Consider the following 16,537-nt stretch of genomic DNA (forward strand, 5'->3'; position numbering starts at 1 on the left):
TTTAACATGAATTTTTTTATTTTAATTTTAATTTAATAAGCAATACAGGTTTTTTCTTACATATTATAGAAATATATATGCATGTACTTTCTAAGAAACAGCACAGACCTGCAGTAAAAATTAGTGATAAGTAAGAAACAATAACTAAAATACAGTAAGAATAGAGTACAGAGGAACATGGACAGGGTTAAACTGCATAATTCAGACAAGAGAGATTCTGATTTTATTGCAACCTTCCCACCAAACTTTCTGTCCAAAAACAATAAATAAAGCTCAGCAGATAGAAGCACTTATGATCAAGGTCAATGTTGAAAAATAAGTAGCACCTTTGGTCATTAAAATGATTGTCGACATTTCCAGGAAGCTTAAATACAGCATTTCTGATTTTGAAAAGAAAATAAAACTAATTAATATGTACCATAAAGTTTAGCTGTTGCATATTTCAATATTTGCATAGAATGTTTGACAAAATAAAAAGGATTCAAAACAGAGTTTCAATTTTAAATAAAGAAAATGCTACAGGTGTTTTGTTTTCTATGTCTTACTTTTAAAATTAGCCAGAGAATTACTGTAATATACATTCAGCCTGCATCGTAGAATACTGTAGTAGCATTTTAATAATCAATATCTATCAATTCATTTCGATAAAGGAATACTCTATGCCTGGCACTTTGCTAGATATTAAAGTTGTCATTATAACTAAAATAACATCCTTGTCCACAAGGAGCTCACAGTCTAGTAAGAAAGAGATGAATTTGAAAATATGTTTGAAACTGTAGGCAAAATAAGTACCCTCACAGAGAAATTCAACATTTGGTTTCAAATTTGTTATGCAGTGAAAATTAGAAACTACAACCAAGATTTTTTTAAAACGTTATGTTCATATAACACTGTAGTATACCTGAAAGGCAAGAACTTAAACAAGTGTGCTGAAAAACAAAGTAGGAATATTTGAACAAAATATACTTTAAAAATGATCAACAACATAAAATATTCCTGATTTAAATAAATCTAAGTTATTTTATTTAGTTTAAGCAAAATATGTATCCATATGAAAATGCCAGTTCTTTCATTTTTGGTTAATTCCTTTACACATATTATTTGCTAAGTTCAGAAGTGCTATATATACAAAAATTTCAAAAATAAATAAGTATCCCAAGATCACATAACAATACTTTAAGTACATTCATGTGTAAGAAGGCAAAAAAAGAAGGTTCTATCTTATATTTTAAAACTTTGACAGGTATTTAAATGTATTATTTTATACTTTATTTTCTTTAAAAATGAAATAATACAGCCATGATTTAAGTCATGTAAAAACAACTGTTTGGATCATTTAGGTGTCAAGCAAAACTATCCTCTTTATTTCACTATCATAGTAACCATAGTTGATAGCCCATGTGGCAATATGATCATTTGTTCAGTGGTCATTAAGATATCTATAGAATAAACAAGACAACTACATTTTATTTTTTTCACTTAAAAATCACAAAAATACAGCCTAAAATATAATTTATATTTTAAAAATAATTCTAAACATTAACCCCTAAATCTAATCCCTTAAAAAATTCTTGCAAAAGTTAGCTGGATGTGGCTGTTGTCAAGGAATGTCTTTTATTAGCAACAAGTGACTATCTATAACTTTTATTCCAACAATCTTATTTTAAATATTTGTTTCAATTTAATACTGGGATGAGAAAAACATATTTGTTCAAAGTATGTAAGTAGTAAGTAAAATAATTTCAAAAATCTATCAAAAAAGAATTATTCATTCTAGGAAATAATTAACATACTGGTTTAAAATATCTGGGAGAAGAACTTTTACATAAAAAGCTTCAAATTTAGTCAGTTGTAGCAAGCACTTGAAAAGACCCTGCTCTTTCATCTGCAATATCAGGAATTACTATATCTGACTCATATTTGATTAAGTTACAATCTCATTTTTGTTGTCACTACAAAGAAGGATCCTTATATTAGTAAATGCACTCACTGCAACTACTGAGGCCTGCCTCCTGTCAGAATGACAATGCAGTCTTAGCATACGGGTGTCGGTTTGGCTGAATCTAACCAAACACATCACGTACTACAGATGTTTTTAGGGCCCACCCAATTCATAAAAGATTTTACTGCGATACATGAGTTTACCCAAATTTTTATTAAAATGTGTTTTTAGGGTAAATATCTTGATGAACTAGGCAAACAAATACTGAATGCAGATTACTGTTTTTACAGTTTTACCGGGAAAACTCCTAATAGCAACCCCTCTTCCCCTTCACCACAGATCTTTAATTTAGGTGTGATTTTTGTTTGTTCTCTACATGGGAATAAAGGAGAAAGTCTAGAAAGACTATCTAGCTAGATAAGATGCAGAGGTAGATGGAATCTCTAACATAAAAGAAGCTCTAATTACACTGTTGCCAGACAGCTGTTATGGATTTTAGTATTGTTTATTAGGTGAAGAAAACATTCATAAAGTAAGAAATTTTTGAGATAGAACTTATTCTAATAATTTCATTAACACATGTTCAGGTTCATAGATCAAGAAATACTGTAGAGGTGTTCTCAAGACTATGCTATGGCAATAATTTCTTGCATACAATTTAATAATTTAAACTTGAACTGTGTGTTCTGTGCTCTGGCGTTCTACTTTAGAAAAAAATGAACACTGCTTCTAAAATAAAAAGGAACATAAAATAAAAAAGGAATTAATGAGATATTGACATGTTTTCTATTAATACAATATTATGTTTTAAATGATTTTGATATTGCTATAACAACATATATTGTGCAAAATAATCTCACTAAATATTATTTCTGATTTGCCACGAATTATCTGCCGTGGCAATCAGGAAATAGTCTTCAAAGTAAGTTTGCAAACATGATTTTGCAAACCATGATTGGAAAAATATATTCATTTGGGATATAAACTATCAAGTAGGGTTGTTATACATATTTCTAGGAAAATATTTTATTTACTCTACAAAGATCATCATTGTGACCTTATGGCTTCTGTAGTGCAATGGAGAAAAGTGTGTTAGAAGTTAAAAGACCTGAATTCTATCTCCAACCCTGCATTTACTCAGAGTATTGGTATAGGTTTAGGCAAAATCCTTAATCCAGTCTAGTTTTATATGGTAAAAATGTGGATACCTAACAAAACTGAGGGTTGAGAGGATGAAATGAATTCATTAAACATATCTTCTGAGACATAAATATATCAAAACAAATCAAAATACAATTAGATCTAATGTTTAGAAATAAATATTTTAATTCATATTTGCTATTTCACTAAATCTAGAAATACTAATGCTTTAGTTAAATATAGAAAGTTGATGATAGAAAAATAAAATCCATCGTACCATTGAAAAGCTTGTCAGAAATATGTACTCTTGAGATTCGGAGGATGAGAAAAAAAATGTGTACTCTAACGAGGAAGCTATATAAACTGAGTCTAACTCAAAACATTTATTTTAGATGCATATAAGAATTAAAGTCTTAGTCAAAAGAATGTTTTAAAATTTCATCCTAAATTTATGTGAGATAAAATGCCATTCTTTTGTTTTTCTGAACAGAGGAGCTTTTTATCAACTTATTCTATTTTTATTTTTATTATTTTATTTTATTTATTATTATTGTACTTTAAGTTTTAGGGTACATGTGCACAATGTGCAGGTTAGTTACATACGTATACATGTGCCATGCTGGTGCGCTGCACCCACTAACTCGTCACCTAGCATTAGGTATATCTCCTAATGCTATCCCTCCCCCCTCCCCCCTCCCCACAACAGTCCCCAGAGTGTGATGTTCCCCTTCCTGTGTCCATGTGTTCTCATTGTTCAGTTCCCACCTATGAGTGAGAATATGTGGTGTTTGGTTTTTTGTTCTTGCGATAGTTTACTGAGAATGATGATTTCCAATTTCATCCATGTCCCTACACGAACTTATTCTATTTTAATAGAATGTTCAGTATCAGTGTTTTCACACTGAGATTCTCTAGCTTATTTTGCCATATTTAAATTAAAAAGAAACAAAAAATCCTGTTTGATCATGTGAAAAATATTTACTGAAATGTGAATAAATTTATGATCATTAATTGCCTACTGAAATATTCCTGAACATTGCTCACCTTATTAACAAGTATATATGAAGACTGAAAAACATGTAGATCATGCAAACAAGTGTAACTAAATACACCAAAGAAACAAAAGTCCATACTAAATATGTCCATAATTAAATAAAAAATGCTAAACAAGTTTTACCTAGATATTATAAAAACATAGAAAGGAAAACATTTAAAAAATAATTATATAAAGAAAAGGGGGGAGATGATGAAGAAGCAGGAGATTGGGATGGGAGATGGAATTTGATCTAAATTCCCATATGCTCCTGTAAAATCAAAAATTCATTCTGCAATATTAATTTTGCTCTTAAGGTAGAGACTTTTAAAATGACCATTCTCAATACTACAGCAATTCTTCCCTGATTTGCACATAAATGAATTGAAGTGAAGAAAAAGCAGTAGAGGAGAGAAGACTAAAATAAACCAGATTGTAGCACCCTGTAAAGAGCTAAAATCTCCAGTGTACAAACAACTGATAGGAAAGAAAAGAAAATCAGAACTATAAAAAAATGACATAAGCTCAGAAAATTACTCAGTTTTAATTGTATCAACAAAGATAATTTATAATTTTGATCATGCAAGCATTATAATTACTGATAATTGGGCCTCTCAGCTTTTAAGTGCCTTCTCAAACATGAGCTCTGCATATGGTTGTGCAGAAATCAAAATCTTAAAGAGAGATGAGTAAAGTCAAGTTTGTAATATTAGTCTTATATTCTCAATATAGATGCTAATTAGTGCTCTGAATGGTTGTGGTTAGAAATCTTGTTGGTATGATGTATCAGTGATGTCACTGCATTGATGGAGACAGAATAATACATAATGGTGCAATGTGGTGATGGTAAGCTTTGTTACTCAATATTGTCAGGCACTTTAAGAAAATCAGAAACATTCAGGATAGTGCCAAAGAAGATCAGTTTTTCAAGACTCTAAAATCATATTAAATTACAAATCATGTGTATGTAATTATAAACGTGCATCATGGCTGACTTTGAGAAGAATGCAGCGCCTTGCAAGTGCACTATTTGAATAGAGCTAAGGAGAACTATAGTCTAAGGACTGCAAAAGTCTAGATGGAGAAGACAAAAGCAATGACACTTGTTTTCTCTACAGAACAAATAGACAAAGAGGTGAATGACAACAAAGATGTTCAGAGAAACTTGAAAAATAAGCTACGGTGTAGGGTAAGTTGTATTAAATGATGAAAATTAATATGTAACTGTATGGGTAAACCAAATCATTTGTATCTTATAATCTTTTTTTGGTAGCTAGGGGATAATATTATAAATGGAATAATCACTAAAATTCTAAATATAATGTTTTCTAGTAAGAACATTTTACTTTTTTTTTTTTTTAATAGAGACAGATTCTCACTCTATTGCCTAGGCTGGACTGCAAGTGGGGCCATTATAGCTCACTGAAGCCTCAACTTCCTGGGCTCAAATGACCCTCTCGTCTCAGCCTCCCGAGTAGCTGGGACTACAGGTGCACATCACCACATCCAGGTAATTATTTTACTTTTTGAATCATGATATGTAGCAACCAATCTGGGAATTATTTATTCATAAAAGATAACATTTTCCTGCTAACTCCAACCTCAGAAAAAATGTATTATGCCTGACTCAAATATGTCATTATTTTTATGAGAAAAAGAGTCATATTGAAGTAATTATGTCTATATGTAATAATTATCATTATTTGAGATAATTTGCATTGGGGAGAAAAGCAGGCAATCAGAAATTACATATTCAAGGCTGGGCGCAGTGGCTCACGCCTGTAATCCCAGCACTTTGGGAGGCAGAGGCGAGTGAATCACCTGAGGTCAGAGTTCAAGACCAGCCTGACCAACAAGGAGAAACCCCATCTCTACTAAAACAAAACAAAACAAAACAAAACAAAACAAAACAAAACAAGCCACAAAATTAGCCGGGCATGGTGGCACATGCCTGTAATTCCAGTTAATCGGGAGGCTGAGGCAGGAGAATTGCTTGAACCCGGGAGGCGGAGGTTGTAGTGGGCCGAGATTGCGCCACTGCACTCCAGCCTGGGCGACAAGAATGAGACTCAGTCTCAAAAAAAAAAAGAAAGAAATTACATATTCAGGTTCTAGCAAATGCAGTTCTCTAATAAACACTAAATAAATCATAATACAAGTTACAGTTAAACCTAATTGTTTTACTATATAGGATGTATCTTTTTTGTACCTATATTTTATCTTCCTTTGCTTCTCTGGCCTCTATTGGGAGGCAGCACGGTAGTGAACACCTCGGGGATCTTTCTGGTTAGGTAAACCTGAGTTTTAATTTTGGTTCATACTACCTTTTAACTTTGGGTAGTCTGCTGAGCTTCTTTGTTTTTTGTTTTCACTCATCTGTCATATCAAGCTAGTAATAATTCTGCCATGGTTTTGGTTTTCATATTGAAAGGCATTACATAAGCAAAATGCATAACATATAAATATTAGTTCCCTTTCCACTATGCATCCAATCTCCCTATTAAATTAAGCCTAAAAATAATAATTTTTATTTTTATTAAAAGTCTTCCACATTCTACATATGAAAGGGATTTTTTAAAGGTGTTTTAGATAAAAAATGTTTCAACCAACTGACCAAGAATATCTCTTCATATTTATGTCATCTACATAAAAACTTACATTTATATCATATATCTTTTAGTCTTCTTTTCTATATTCTTGATTGTCATGTTGTACAGCCAGAAAAGAATGAGTATAAATTATCTAGATTTTTTAAAGTGCACATTCAAACACAGAAAATCTAATTATTTTACTTGTTTCTTAGTATTAGGCTGACGCCAATGAGTCCATGAGCTAAAGGGTTGAAACTTGGCACCAAAAAATTGATTATTTATGAGTCCTGTAGATTTATGCTGAGAAAACATCATGTCTTCCAATGTGAAATACACTAAAACCTGATTTGTTGTCTCTTAAGGTGTGCTAGGTGAATGCAAAAAGGATCAGGAAAGGGGGTGAGGATAGGTCAGGAAAAGTGCAAACCCAATGTTCTATTCATAAATTAGTGATGGCATATTTAAGGTTAAAAGTAGTAAAAAATATGGGGGGCTCAGTTAACATGAATGAAAAAATAGTTAAAGTAGCCATGAATTATTTGGATACCTTGATTTAATGACACCCTTTCTTCTGTACAATTTCATAATGTGGGAATAGAGATTAGTGGGGATTGTAGTGGTATACCCTGACTTTGCTTCATGATATCTCAAATGTTTAAAACCTATTATTCCCTAGAGAAAGAAATATGTTCATACTAATTGTTGCAGAGGCAGAAGCCAAATATATCTCCTCCTCCATTTATGTGACTATATAATAATGAAAATCCTAGGTTGATACACTTTTCTCAATCTTGGAAAGATTCTGCTAAAGCAGCAAATCTTCTAATAAGTTCAAGAGGGTGGGGAGAGTGAACAAGTAGAATAATTTATATTACCCTGGAACAATTCTGAATCCTGTAGGTATTTATGTCACTGTTTCAATTGTGTTCTGGTTTAACTGTCAATATTTATGCATAGCAGTTAACGTGTGTGCATATTTGTAACTGTGCAGTGCTACCGCCAGGTGTGACTGTACAAATCATGTGCTTTGAATGTGCAAGTTTTACTTTCTTTTCTAACAATTTAATACAGTGTTAGAAATAAATAACGAATGAAGACAACCAAAGAGCAGCCAGACAAATGTGAACTGGTTTTGACGTGACGAGAAACTCATCAGTAAGTAAATAAACCTCCTCCCTGGAGAAGGCCACTGAAATGCACCCAGGAGGATGTCTCTACTAGAAGGTAATAAAAAATATATATAATGTAGTCTTTGACCTAAAACCTCATGATTATTACTTTGCCATTTATTTCCCCCTGGTATCTGATGTTCATATTAGTTTAATATGCCTTTTCAGAGAATTCAAGACACTTTTTGGAAAGTAGAATTTTTTTTGAAAATTTATGATTGGAGAGGTACTACACAATTTAGAGGTTACATTTCTTGACAAATCTGAGTTGAATAAAAAAGAACTAAAAATATAAACATAGCTAATTCAAGAATCAAGATCGGGTGAAACTAAATTAAAAACAGCCATAAAGTCCCACATTTTCCCTAATTTATTTACCTATGATATTGGCACATCTTGTTTTACTTAACATTTGAAAAATACAAATATCTCTTCATATGCAAAAGAGCAAATGTTAAATGAAAAACTGAATTTTATATAGCTTCCTAAATATGAGCCACATGCTTAAGCAGTGAATTAACTTTATGAATCAAATATTTAATGTTAACTATTACAAAAGCCTGGTATCCAGGTGCAATCTCACCAGAAAAAAATAGCACCTGCCTTTATTACAATAAAAAAAATGGCTAATTCCCTTTGACATCTTAAGAGTGACACTACTTTAATTGTCAAGCACTAAATACTTTTTAAATTAATCATAATGTTAAACTTCAGATTTATAGATATAAATATTATAACTTTAGTCATAATGTACAATTTTTTTCTTGTTTAAAAGTACTTTCTCACTCAAAATGGTATTTATAGTTTAAAAAGAATATGCCTCTGTATTCAGGAGTGATTCAAATTCCCAGATGTTTTCACATAGTTATGAAAATGGGAAAGTGCTGAATTAAACTGGGCTGCAATATTTCAAGTTTTTCGCTATCAGGTTATAAACTATACCTACAATTGCAAGTCATACAGTGCCTCTATTTCTAGAAGGCTTTTTAAGTTTCCTGGCTTAGTTATGTCCAAAGGCAGCAGGAAGTCTCATCGGTAGAGGGCAGATTTTTCAAGTGCTGCCATTCTTATCCTAGGAGGCATTTCCAGTGGTTGAGCACAAGGCCTGTTTGTAGTTTGCTTTTGCTCTTGCATTTTGTGGAAGGGAAGGAACTGAGAGAGCTTAGAGGGTTCATTAAAACCACCCCTCACTCTCTTAGTCGTAGTCAGATGGAGTATTCATAACAGTAACCTCCAATTACCACTATGTGTTGGGAAAAATTAGAATTCGGTCTACTTACAATCCTGCCAACTAGGATTTTACTTTGATATTTCAGTATAACAGTGAATCTGGATTGATGCCTGATTAAAATAAAATCCCTGATTATTACTTTCTGGATTACGAACTAAAATCCCTGTAAAATCAATGGATGTGGCTCATTGTTAAGAGTCATGCAGACTTTTACATATTAGGTAAGAATTCTAAAAATTATTTGAGGGTTCTATTCTCTAGCACCAGATACTAATGCTCCCTACTCAAAAAAAATCATGTGCATGGATTAATCAAGTCTAACCGTGCTCAGATTTAATGGTTTAACATTGATTTTCTTTTCGTTGTCAAACTTATATATGCAAATATTTTTATAGTAGTCAGATGTTATTTTTGAATAAGGATCACCCTCATTTTTACCCATGTGCTTATCTTTAAAACCAACATTGTAAAGTAGCACGCAGACATATGTTTCTTTGATCTTCATGGATTATTTTTACCTTAAAAATAAATTATCATTTTTTTTTTGAATTTGGGTTTTATTCTCCAGATACTCTGTGTACATGTGGGTAAGTATGTGGGAGTATGTGTGTTTGTGTGTAAGAGGGGATAATTAATTGTCTCTCAACTCTATCTCATACTTTAATATCAAATAAAAAATGAAATGTATAAAGGGTCACTTTGTAGGTTTAGGCATCCTCCTTCTACCTACTTAAACCAGGGGTTTGGGATTCAGAATTCTCCATATAACCAAGACCAAAAGTCACTGGAAGACTTTAAAATTAGTATTTTAACCACCACACCCAGAGTCAGGTATGGAAATAAACCTATAGCATGGATTCTTTCTATGCATAATCTCAAAATTTAACTATCCAAATAAGTTTTTAAAAACTAATTTAAAATTTGCCATTGAGGAAAATATCATCTCCATCCTTAATTGTGATTCCTCATTTCAGCTAAAACCTTTTCTAATACTTTTTACTTTAAAAAAACAAAATGAAAAACAAACTCCTAGATAAAGTCATAAACACTGAAATCAGAGATGTGATTCTTGTTAAATGTTAGTTTCTCTTTCTGAGGTTACACTCTGTGCATTTGAAACTTTGACATTAACATCTTCCGAATGTTTAGATTTGCTCAAGGGTTCAGATTCTCTGGTCTTCTGCCTTGCATTTTCCTCCTTCCTTTCCTTTGCAAGCAATCTATAGTTGATAGCATTGCCAATGAGCAGCCACACGCTTGCTGCTACCACAATAGCCCCACAGGACATGTACATGTATTTATATTCTCCAGTTAAATCCACCAATTTACCTAGAAGACAAAGAACATCTTTTAAGTTGGCATAATAAAACAGTCATATAATGATAAAAATTCAAACAAATTATTCTTCAAAGTATATTCCTCTTATTTAAATTAATGTCAAATAAGACTTTAAAAATAAAAAAATCTAGATTATGACTTCTACATATGCTTAGTAAAGGTATGCAGAGACACAGTATTATATTACTAGTACATTAAATTTACTAAAAATTATTTCTCTCAATAAAATATACAAACAAGACAAACTAGGCATTTTTTGTGTGTATATATTAATACATACACGAGTAAGGTATATTTTTATATCTATACATGTGAATATAGACATCTCTATTTACAGCACACGTTAGGATTGCTTCACCCTTTCCATGCTTCCTTTTCTCTTCAATAGAGAAAAATTACTTTCTTTAGGAGAAACCCAAAGGCTTTTACATGGTTCCTAACAGTGTCTAATATTTACTAAGTAAGTGCTTTCTCTATGCCCCATACTAGCCTAAGAATTTTATCTGTAATATCTCACTTGATCCTTACAAGGAGTACTGTGAAGTAATCTGGGCATGGTTATGTAGCTAGTTAGTGGTAGAATCTAGACTCTTAACTGAGGTCTGTCTGTACTCATTCTTAACTACTCTGCAGAATGGCTTCACCTAACCTGTTGTTTAAGTGCCATGTCACTATTTGAGCTAATCCTAGTTTTTCACTTTATCTGAGTCTAAATTATTAAGGGGAAACTAATCAGTAAAAAAACTATTCCACTTGATTATTGAGACCATTTAAAATCTAGCCTGGTGCCATTTAATATGAAGGTTAATTGACTTTTAAAATTTTGTCAGCTTATATTTAGTTTTGTCTCTTGCTTATGCAGGCATCTAATTCTTAGTAATTATTAACAGCAAAATTTAGTGTATACAAATCTATATAAGTTAGCATATGCATTCCAAGTGATTCTGATATACAACTTTCAAACCAGTCTGTTTAGTCAGAATCCATAGCATTCTCCCTAGAATCTAGTCAGTGGCTCAACATTAAATTTGGCTACTTGTAATATATTACCTATTTAAACAAAATTTTCTGTTTTAATCAGGTAGATGGTATAATGGGTTTATTTAAGTAAGCATGACATAGTCATAAACATAATAAAAATTGCATAATTTTAATTTGCTTTCTTAACTTGAGTCAAATATTTCTATTTCTACAATGATTATTATACTTCTAAATATAAAAGCATTAGGTCCATGGCCCATCAGAGTTAATACCACTTTGGGCTGCCACATCAGCATACTTTCTAAATGTTTTAAGAATTTTTTATTGCGGCACTATTCACAATAGCAAAGACTTGGAACCAACCCAAATGTCCAACAATGATAGACTGGATTAAGAAAATGGGGCACATATACACCATGGAATACTATGCAGCCATAAAAAATGATGAGTTCATGTCCTTTGTAGGGACATGGATGAAATTGGAAATCATCATTCTCAGTAAACTATTGCAAGAACAAAAAACCAAACACTGCATATTCTCACTCATAGGTGGGAATTGAACAATGAGAACACATGGACACAGGAAGGGGAACTTCACACTCTGGGGACTGTTGTGGGGTGGGGGGAGGGGGGAGGGATAGCTTTAGGAGATATACCTAATGCTAAATGATGAGTTAATGGGTGCAGCACACCAGCATGGCACATGCATACATATGTAACTAACCTGCACATTGTGCACATGTACCCTAAAACTTAAAGTATAATAATAATAAAATAAAAAATAATAAAAAAAGAAATATTTTAAGGATCAAATAATAATTAGCATAATACCGCTAATAAGAAAAAAAAAGAATTTTTTAGCATCATCAAGAAACCAGATATGCTTTCCAGAACTAAAGCTTCAATTCTTTCTGAGAGGAGCAGTGAAAGTTCAGTCTGAAAAAAACAAATATGAAATAGAAACCACACACTCCCTACTTTTCACTGCTGTGCTGCAACTATGTAGGACATAACAGCAATAATATACAATCATTCAAAAATATTAACTCAGTGCCTACTATGGGCCAGCAGTTGTAGCGATAATCAAATACTATAGAGAAGAAGCCAATCTAAAAGTCAAGAAATATTAGGGGTAGCAGATGGCAGACATGGAATGAAAAAATGGGTATATAATGGATACAGTCTGAGAGTTTCAACAATAGGTCTAAAATCAATTATTGCCATTTGCTACCAGTGGCACATGGTTTGGCAATGTTAACACAATAAGCATTCAAAAATATTGAAACTGTTTTTTAAAAATATTAATGCACATTATCTGCTCAGGTGGGAGTGGCCAAATAAGATTCCTTTATTTTAATTCTTTTCTTAGAGTCTATCCCCACTATGTATTTGGACTTGATTCTTTTTTCATCCCCTCATGCATGGTAACTTCTCTGTTGACACTAAGAATTGTGTGGATAAGAATAGGCTCTAAAACTCAGTTGATCAAACTAATTCCGTATGAAAAGAAGGACCAATTGTGCTTATCTTATGTAACAAAATCAACTGCCTGATAAATAACAAGACCTACTGGCTTTCACTCTCTTTTGACAATTGTTTTGATGTCATGGTATATTTATATTGAGAGATATACCACCTAAAACACCTGTGCTAGATACCATAGGATAGCCCTGGTGGACAGAGAAAGACAACAACCACACCACCTAGGTCTTAGAGCCGACTTTGATACATTCCTAACCAAGTGAAAAAAAAATGAAGAGACAAAAGGTCAATGATGTCATTAAAATTAACAAATTAAACATAACTTTTCACACTTTCAGAATGGTTCCTTGATGTCATGTAGAAAACAGTTTAAAAACTGACTAAATAATGGAAAAATTTACATTTAGCCTGGCAATGACTCTGACCATGAGAGAGCAGGCCAAGAGTCTAAGTGAATACTTAAGTCCGGTATTAACCAAAACAATATACATTGGTTGCTGGCAAAGGCTGGTGCACAAACAGAATGTAATATTTATAACATTTAAAGTCTAAGACTAAACAAAGTTTTAACTTCAAAATGCTCTGATACATGTCTTTAAACCATAAGTTCAGAAGGCATAATTTACTTCTAAAAGCATTCACCACTGTAATTCAGAAGGAAACTATAAAATAACCACAAGCAATTCCAATAAAAATCTAATGCTTCTGTAATGTATATTTTATCTATTTCTCTCTCTCTCTTAAGTATCAGACCAGCTTCTCAATTTGTGAGGGTATTCTTTGGTCATGCTCTAAACATGTACTGCATCTTTTTACTGAATAATTTAGCACAGACACTTTTATTGGCATCTTTGAAAATATTTCAGATCTTAAAAGCTGAAGGTAATCTTTCCAATTTATAAACATGGAACATGAGTGGCCCTCAAAAAAACTGTGAATAAATTTTCGGTCATCCCTGTCTTTCTCTATATGGAATAGATACATGAATATATTCTTATCAGTGATATTATAAATGTATTTTCTCAGCATGTAACAAATTTCAAATTAATATATCCAATGTACTCAACTAAAAAATAGATTCTGACCTTTTGAGAGAATATTTTACAATTTTGGCTCATTTCAATATAAACAGACGAGAGATCTGTTCACCAATGATAAAGATAAAATAGCATTTTTTTCTGATATATTTTTAAGAGACCAAAACAACTGAAGTAGATAAAAATCCTGAAGATTATGCTACTAATTATCAATCTAACATAAGTTCTTAAGTTCACAGGTCCAGGTTCTGAAACAAATTTAGGTCTAAAATTGACTAATTATGAAATTTTAAAGTTTATAATAAAACCTAAAATTAACCTGCCCATATTCCTTCAGGCTATTAGTATTATTATAAAACACATTTAAACATCTGTATATAAAGTCTCAGTTAATGGATATTAATTTTATGCTTTACATTTTCCTTGATGAAAAATGTTCTTACCTGCAAGAGGAGGGCCAAGAAGAACTGGGCCACACTCCACAATTGTGACAAGTCCGACGGCACTGGAAAATCTTGGTGCACCCACGAGGTCCATGAGAGTTTCAAAGAGAACACTGCTAACACTCCCAAATCCAAGGCCAAAAAATACAGCATATAATACCAGGCTTGTGTAGTCCTGTGCCAGTGGGCACAAGAGGTGACACACTCCATTGAACATGATTGCAAAACTGAAGAAGTACTGAATTCGAGGTCGAATATATTTGGAGTTTGCAATTAATCCTACAGAAGGCCTAGCAAACATATCAACGAAAGCCATAACAGATAGCAGAAAAGCTGCCGAGTACTCATCAATTCCTTGGTCTTTAGCATATGGAGCCAAGAATATAATGGGGGCAAAAAAACCTAGGAACATAATGACATTTCCAGACAGATATATCAGAAATCCTCTATGCTTAAAAAGGGAGAAATCTAAATACTTATTAACTTTTTCCCAAGTTGATTTCTTCGTTTTGATTTTCTTCGGGCTTGAATCATCTTCTGTTTTGCCAGTCTTATTTTTAGACTTAGAAGTGGTTTGATTGGGTCCAAGGGGTCTCATGAGGGAACCAGCCACACAGGCATTCAAAAGTAGACTTCCCAAAATCAGGAAGCTTCCTTTCCAGCCAAAAGTATTAAAAAGGTACTGATTGAAAGGAGCCAATGAACTTAAGAAAACAGGACTTCCTGCCATGGCCAATCCATTTGCCATGGGTCGCTTCCTATAGAAGTATTTGCCAATTATGGTTAAGGCGGGTTGCAGGTTGAAGGCTAAACCTAAACCTAAAAAGAACAAAAGTGGGGGAAAACATAAACACATTATGGCACTCACAAAAGAAATTACTCCTCAAAATGTACATTCAAGTGGGAAAGGCAGAATTAAAAACGCAATATCAGATAGTACATTTTGATTGATTATTATAAATGTAATTGCACAAAAACAATAAGGTTTTCATAACTGAACGCTTGAAACGACAGTTTCATTTCAAGTTTAATTCCTTTAATTTTAAAGCACAAAAATAAAATTGAGAATTTCTACTGATATATCAACAGTCGTACAATAGGTTGAAACTAGGACAAAATTATTAGTTCTCAATTAAAATCATTTAATTTCTCAGATCCTTTCCTCTTGACATATACTTATATACACAAATATAGAATAGATTTCTTCCTTGTGAGCAACAGGGCAATATAAAAATTAATACTTTCCTTTCGGCATTGAAGAATTATAAACAGACTAAAAAGGTCGTAATTTGTAACAATCTTATGTCTCCCCACAAACATTTGTTTCAATACTATGCAAATAACAAAAATTTCATGCTGTACATCCCTCACATTCCACATTTAATGTATATAGATGCACTTGTGTGCTAAGTAAAAAGGAATTTTTTGCTTGAAACATAGTTTTAATTCAGGGATTAACACTGATTGTTTATATGAGCCAAAGTCCCACTGTCTAGGGAGTTCCTTGGCAGTGTTGAGTATCACCTTTGGAAAATAAATTACCTCTTGTAGCTCACTAAGGCACTACTGAGCAATTGTAATAAATAAGATCCTTTAAAAAGTACATTGATTTAGGCTGGGAGTGGTGGTTCATGCCTGTAATCCCAGCACTTTGAGAGGCCAGGGCAGATGGATCATGAGGTCAGGAGATCGAGACCATCCTGGCCAACATGGTGAAACCCCGTCTCTACTAAAAATACAAAAATTAGCCGGGTGTGGTGGCACATGCCTGTAATCCCAGCTACTTGGGAGGCTGAGGCAAGAGAATCGCTTGGACTGAGGAGGCGGAGATTGCAGTGAGCCGAGATCATGCCACTGCACTCTAGCCTGGCGAAAGAGCAAGATTCTGTCTCAAAAAAAAAGTACATTGGTTTATATAAAATTGGGCTTATATAAACTATCTCTTGTTTTCCCTTAAACTAGGAATTACTCTATATTTATTTTAGGGGCTAGAGAGGTAAGAGTTCTTCTATATTAACTAATTTACCTAGATTGAAACAGTTCTGTAAAGTGGTTAAGTATTCCAGTTGTGAAATACACAGGTCTGTGTACAAATACTCCAACCCTTTAATACAGACATTTTCTATAAGTAAGATGACCCCTAAAAGCTG

At 32.7% G+C, this 16,537-nt stretch overlaps 1 protein-coding gene across 7 annotated transcripts in view; it reads right to left on the minus strand.

The window, feature by feature from the left end:
- Positions 1-16,537, minus strand: part of SLC16A7 (solute carrier family 16 member 7) — a 197,511-nt gene continuing 180,974 nt past the window's right edge. For 5 of the 7 annotated variants that reach the window (XM_009425018.5, XM_009425020.5, XM_016923138.4 and 2 more), the window contains 2 exons: positions 14,388-15,206; positions 7,242-10,435 (listed from right to left, as the gene is read on the minus strand). In XM_009425018.5, the coding sequence (XP_009423293.1) occupies positions 10,179-10,435; positions 14,388-15,206 (1,076 nt within the window). In that variant the 3' untranslated portion in view covers positions 7,242-10,178. Of the gene's footprint in view, positions 381-7,241; positions 10,436-14,387; positions 15,207-16,537 lie in introns of those variants that run through there. The other 2 variants (XM_063785519.1, XM_054664189.2) reach the window with 1 other exon arrangement.

This window comes from Pan troglodytes, chromosome 10 (assembly GCF_028858775.2).
Source record: "Pan troglodytes isolate AG18354 chromosome 10, NHGRI_mPanTro3-v2.0_pri, whole genome shotgun sequence".
Taxonomy (NCBI): Eukaryota; Metazoa; Chordata; class Mammalia; order Primates; family Hominidae; genus Pan; species Pan troglodytes.